At 45.9% G+C, this 6,110-nt stretch overlaps 1 protein-coding gene across 2 annotated transcripts; it reads right to left on the bottom strand.

Moving 5' to 3' along the window:
• Positions 1-284: 284 nt before the first annotated feature.
• Positions 285-3,073, bottom strand: LOC115816671 (actin, alpha skeletal muscle 2). 2 transcript variants are annotated; one of them, XM_030779709.1, is made up of 6 exons: positions 2,945-3,073; positions 2,234-2,429; positions 1,673-1,834; positions 1,281-1,472; positions 943-1,124; positions 285-436 (listed from the first exon to the last, which is right to left on the bottom strand). In XM_030779709.1, exons 1-6 carry the CDS (start codon positions 3,071-3,073, stop codon positions 293-295), a joined length of 1,005 nt encoding a protein of 334 aa, XP_030635569.1. In that variant the 3' UTR covers positions 285-292. The 2 variants fall into 2 exon arrangements, with proteins under 2 accessions (XP_030635569.1, XP_030635568.1); XM_030779708.1 differs by having other exon boundaries at positions 2,234-2,558.
• Between the last annotated feature and the right edge of the window lie 3,037 nt (positions 3,074-6,110).

A 6,110-nucleotide genomic window follows, 5' to 3' on the forward strand; every position in this document is an offset into this window, starting at 1 on the left:
TAAAATACCAAGTAGTCAATAAATTAACATTTCTGTACATTTTACAAGGGCAGGACAGATTAACATCTCGGCATTTTTATTCCTCTCCTTTCCCTTCCTCGTTGCCATCATTCTCTCGGTTTTTAAAATTTTTTTGGTTGTCGTGTCATCATGCGACCTCGTGCTTAAGACAAAACGCAATTTCCGAAAATAACAGTTGCACAAAAACGTCCCACGATGACCGTTGGGGGGGTCGGCAGTGGTTTGCCGTCGCCCGGCTCCCGGACGAGATGGTACGCCGTTTGCGTTGCGTTTAGAAGCACTTGCGGTGGACGATGGATGGGCCGGCCTCGTCGTACTCCTGCTTGGTGATCCACATCTGCTGGAAGGTGGACAGAGAAGCCAGGATGGAGCCGCCGATCCAGACGGAGTACTTACGCTCGGGGGGAGCGATGATCTACGGCGGAAAGACGAGAAAAGAGAAGAAAGATGAGAAACGGAGCGATCCATGACAATCCGAAACAGCATCGGAAAAACACCATTATGGCCTCTCCTTACGATGCACTTATTGGGATTACGCGCAATAACTGACTGTGTAAATCATACAAATTCTTAGAAGAGTGCGTGCAAATGCAGTTACAACTGTGCAGGAGGTAATTACAGCGGCATTAAAGCTATTACTATTAATGATTGTAGTTCTCATAGTAGTAACCTAGTTGTTACAGCAATAATAAAAGAGAAATAGCATCAGTAAGGAGTAGAGACAGTAATATTTATAATCATAGTCACAGTAAAACTACCCGTAATGATGGCAGTTAGTGTAAGTGTTCTGATGATACTAGATGATGGTACTGGTTACAGCAATACTGATTTACTTATCTGTCTCCCGGATTGGCTGTAACTGCAATGATCTAAGTCTCTGTGTCATTGTAGTTATTATATGTATCGTTGTTGCGTCATTACCTTGATCTTCATTGTGCTGGGAGCCAGAGCAGTGATCTCCTTCTGCATGCGGTCAGCGATACCAGGGTACATGGTGGTACCACCAGACAGCACATTGTTGGCGTACAGGTCCTTACGGATGTCAATGTCGCACTTCATGATGCTGTTGTAAGCGGTCTCATGGACACCAGCAGACTCCATACCTGCACAACAAATCCAGAGTCCGGAGACAACGGAACTCAGAAGTCGGAACTCGAGGGGAAATCAAAGCACTTAGAGAACACTCAGAGGCTCAAAATGGAAACTTCAGGTGTGAGACCCGCGATACAAACAAATCCTCACAGACAATGTTCGCGTACCAATGAAAGAGGGCTGGAAGAGGGTCTCGGGGCAGCGGAAACGCTCGTTGCCGATGGTGATGACCTGACCGTCGGGCAACTCGTAGCTCTTCTCCAGGGAGGAGGATGAGGCAGCGGTGGCCATCTCATTCTCAAAGTCCAGAGCCACGTAGCAAAGCTTCTCCTTGATGTCACGGACAATCTCACGCTCAGCTATGAGGATCGTAATAAAACAATGATTTGTTAGCTACAACACTAAAAAGACGCATCTCTGCCCCCGCAAAGACCTTAATTACAACTTTTCGTTGTAAGATGCTAAACTGGGAGATTTAAGCTCGAGTGCTGGGCTCATGCAGGACGCAAAAAAAATGTGCGTCAGAGTCCAGGTGGGAGGAGAGGAGACGAAAGCTTACCGGTTGTGACGAAAGAGTAGCCACGCTCGGTCAGGATCTTCATCAGGTAGTCGGTCAGATCGCGACCGGCGAGATCCAGGCGCATGATGGCGTGGGGAAGGGCGTAACCCTCATAGATGGGCACGTTGTGGGTGACACCATCACCAGAATCCAGCACAATACCTGAAAAGAACCAATGAAATGTCTCACAGGTGAGTCAACCTCCAGAACAGGTGATTGGACAGAAGCTCGCACAGCGAACCTCATTACACAAAATAATAACCTCTGTGTGTAAGAGCACCAATAATGTACGCTACCATTAACTGTGTGTAGTTTTATTCTTGGTGTTTCACTATGTTGGTAAAAGTAAATTATATACTAAAATCGTATACTTATGAAAATGCTTTACGAATATACTATTACAGTGAATATACAGCTACTTCTATGACTATTACTACTACTATGACATCAACAGTAACAGCAGGTGATTAATGGCAGTGTAGTCTTAATCAGTGGATATCCATATAATGAAACTACAGGTGTGTCGACGGTGTTGGGCGTTGGCAGTCGAAGGGCTCTTACCGGTGGTACGGCCAGAAGCGTACAGGGAAAGCACAGCCTGGATGGCGACGTACATGGCAGGAACGTTGAAGGTCTCGAACATGATCTGGGTCATCTTCTCTCTGTTGGCCTTGGGGTTCAGGGGGGCCTCGGTGAGCAGGGTGGGGTGCTCCTCGGGGGCCACGCGCAGCTCGTTGTAGAAGGTGTGGTGCCAGATCTTCTCCATATCGTCCCAGTTGGTGATGATGCCGTGCTCGATGGGGTACTTCAGGGTGAGGATACCCCTCTTGCTCTGAGCCTCGTCACCTACGTAGGAGTCCTTCTGACCCATACCCACCATCACACCCTGGAGAGGAAGAAGACGAGGAGGAGGAGGAGGAGGTGTGAGATAGGAGCTGATGCATCACAGAACGACAGAACAACATCAAAGAAACTGATGGCGTGTGGCTGTTATGACAGCATTACGTTGCATTAGTACAGGTGTGGGTGGTCATTTTTTATGTGTTTTCATATTTCTCATAGTGCCTGGTAAAGTGCTTAACAGGGTTTACCAGGTAGGCTACTGAGCCAATAACTTTGAGACCATGTGATGTGTCGATTTTTGCGCTGATTCAAACGGTTCTGCATTTTATGCAACCGAATTTAAATACGAGAGTAAAAGACCAACAAAATGAGATCTGGTGGTGAGTGGCTGGATGGGTGGGTTGGGGTGTGTGTGATGTATTCACATACCTGGTGACGGGGGCGTCCGACGATGGAGGGGAAGACAGCCCTGGGAGCGTCATCACCGGCGAAGCCAGCCTTCACAAGACCGGAGCCGTTGTCGCACACCAAAGCGGTAGTCTCGTCGTCGTCGCACATGTTGATGGGTTCTAAGAATAGAGGCGAGGAACGCGATGAGGTCAGGAGAGTCAGGGAATCGAACTCAGCCTAGACACGGGCTCGTTGTCATTAACTTGGACTGCCATTAAACGTGACTTTGGAGATTTACGATTGGACCCCCTGCGGCATTACATGACTCAGCGTTGAAAACTATGCCAGCAACGCTCGAAAAACAGAAACTAAGCACAAACTGCTGGAGATGAAGAGACACTTGTTAACGCTGATCTACAGACATAACTGATCATTTGCTTAATTGACGTTTTTCTTTTTTTATCACTCATTCGCTGTTCCCAGATTTAATTTGGTGTCACTCAGTCTTAAGTAACTGCAGATATCCCTTTGAACGTAACAAAGGTTAGAAAAGCTCAGCATATCCCCGTTATATTCACTAGGCAACCGTAGCAAACGGAATAATATATATCAGATATCTGACAGCAACGCTGAAGTCCACTGCTCTCCATTAACCACCCCCTCCCGTCGCTGAACTGATAGAGCATCTCTTTCCATTCTACAGCATCTCAGTGTCTCCCATATAATATGTAACTGAAAAGAAGACTAATTGAAAACAAGTATTTTTTTTTATTTAACTGCTACAACTAATCTGCAGTTTCTGGTTCGAGACAAAGTTCAGAAAGCATTGCTACTATGCCTCCTCGTTTTCGGCAGGCCAATTCAATAGAGCATGAGAATAAACTAGAGGAAGACAGGACTAAAACAAGTTTTATAGAACTAATTTCTAGCAAAATTAACTCTAGTGAGAACCCTCGAGCACTGGTCGAATTAAATGGGGGGGGAAATCCAGTTTCCCTCAACTTTCCTAATCAAACTGAATTCCAGATCGCTTTCTTTAAATCTTTATTCCCCTTGCTGATAATTTCAGATTTACTGAAACTCCAAGTCAGTTATAGCGGTCCACGGTGCAACTTGCTGCCATGATGCGAGATTTACAGAAAAAAATACAATCCAACTCCACTTTCAGTATAGACCTCATAGCTCCGTTCCAGCGCACGCTGCCGTTCCCTGTGGTCTTACCTGTTCCTGCCTTAGAAGAAGCTTAGAGTTGCAGAACTCAACCGCTACTGCTGGGTCCAGCTAGGGAGTGACAGTGACTTCGGTAGCTTATATAGCCTGTGTCGTCCTCCTCTTTTTTTTTTGCTTGCTCGGACAACCGTTTGGAATGTCCATGTATTCCACGATAATTCTTCCCGTCCTTTACCCATATTAGGATCTCGGCTGGGGGTGGAGGGGGGGCTATCAGCCTGCAAACTGCGAACTGCGAAGCGTCGCGGTACCCAGTGCGCTGGACAGCCCATATATGGCGCTCCAGACCCGAATCCAAGGGGAGGTCGTCGGGCCACCGTGTATGGAGCGCTAAGGGTTGTAACCCGTCTAGTTCTTGCATGGCATATGGAGAAGTGAAGCTCCTTTAGGCGCGTCTACAAACCCATTGCCCTCACCTCTACTCCTCCAATAAAGACAGAAGCCAACTCGACTAATACTGCTGCAATGATGTCTAAGTAAGGGCAAAGCGACAACTTTGGAAAGTAGTAGACTGTCAGTATACTCATCGGGTAATTTATCAATCGATTCCCTGCGGGGGAAAAAACCCCGCATTGTTTATATTCATTAAAAGGGTTTATTGGCTCTCTAATTTTAGCGGTTTCACCTGTCATAATGTTGAAATAGTAAATATATTAACATTTCTGTGTTTTTAACTGAAGTGTTTGCTCATGGGGGGAAAACAATTTGGATTTGAGAACGCTGCAACTATTAAAATCTTTAAAGGCTTTGATTATCAGCGCCGCATCACACATGGAGTGGGGTGGGGGGGTGTTTCTGGGTCAAACACAGGGCGGGGCGGATTCAATTCGCATTTGGCTCAGTCACAACTTCCGCCTATCCCAAACTAGGATGGTTTCAATACTGGACAGCCTAGTGCTGGGTTGTCTCTGCGCACGCGGGGAAGGAGAGACAGGGAAAGATGCACCGTGTTTAACGGTCACTTCGAGCCTATCAGTGCAGCCTTTCTAAAGCTCGGGCACACTTCCCCACGTACAGTACCGATTTGGTGAAGTGCTGATTAATAGTCTGACTGCACGACATTCAAGTTCGGCCCTTTGGTTAAAAATAGTCAGAGGACGATACCGCTAAAACAGTGTCATAGCCAGGCCTCAAGTCTGTTGCCATGACAACCATCTCTACTTGCCAAAGCTTTTCAACATATTGAGAGTAAGTTTTTATTGTTGTTATTGTTGTGTTGTTGTTGTTATAGTTTTGAATGCAAGCAGTCTGTTTTACAGGATCAAACTATAATGAAAGTTCCAAGAGCAGCTTACACTGCATTTCACTTTCACAAAGCAAGCAAACACGATAGCTACCTATTAAAACCCAACTGCGCAAGATTATACGAAGAAAATTATACAGTTCCAGTGAACTTTAAGTAAATATTTGGATTTTGTATGGAAACCTATTCAAAGTTTAAAACGAGAAACTCCCCTCTTTTGGGTTTCCTCTCGCCAGCACCCCATATAGGGAGTCTGATATCTCCCATAAAACTAGAGTTATTTATTATAGATATGTCTCATTTACCCCTCCATCACTATTTATAGAGAGAGGGAGGGAGGGAGGGAGAGGGAGGGAGAGAGAGAGAGAGAGAGAGAGAGAGAGAGAGAAGGGGGGGGGGGCAGAAGACATTTGCGACTGCCAACCCCACACTGCAAGTAGATCAGAGACTTCCTTCAGGACTGGAGAAGGGAGTGACAGAAGGTTTTGAGAAAGAGAGAGGGAGAAAGAGAGAAAAAGAGAAAGAAGGTGGGGGATAGATCGCAATGAAGAGACTTGGAAAGAGAAACTGGGTGAAGACAGAGACAGAATGAGAGAGAGAGAGAGAGAGAGAGAGAGAGTGAGGACACTCACAACCGAATACGTAAGGTTGGAACAGACGCCCTGTCACCCTTTATACTTTTCATATTCGATATATACTCTTCAATTAAAAAAAACCAAAAAAAAAACCAGA

This window comes from Chanos chanos, chromosome 7, assembly GCF_902362185.1.
Source record: "Chanos chanos chromosome 7, fChaCha1.1, whole genome shotgun sequence".
Classification (NCBI taxonomy): domain Eukaryota; kingdom Metazoa; phylum Chordata; class Actinopteri; order Gonorynchiformes; family Chanidae; genus Chanos; species Chanos chanos.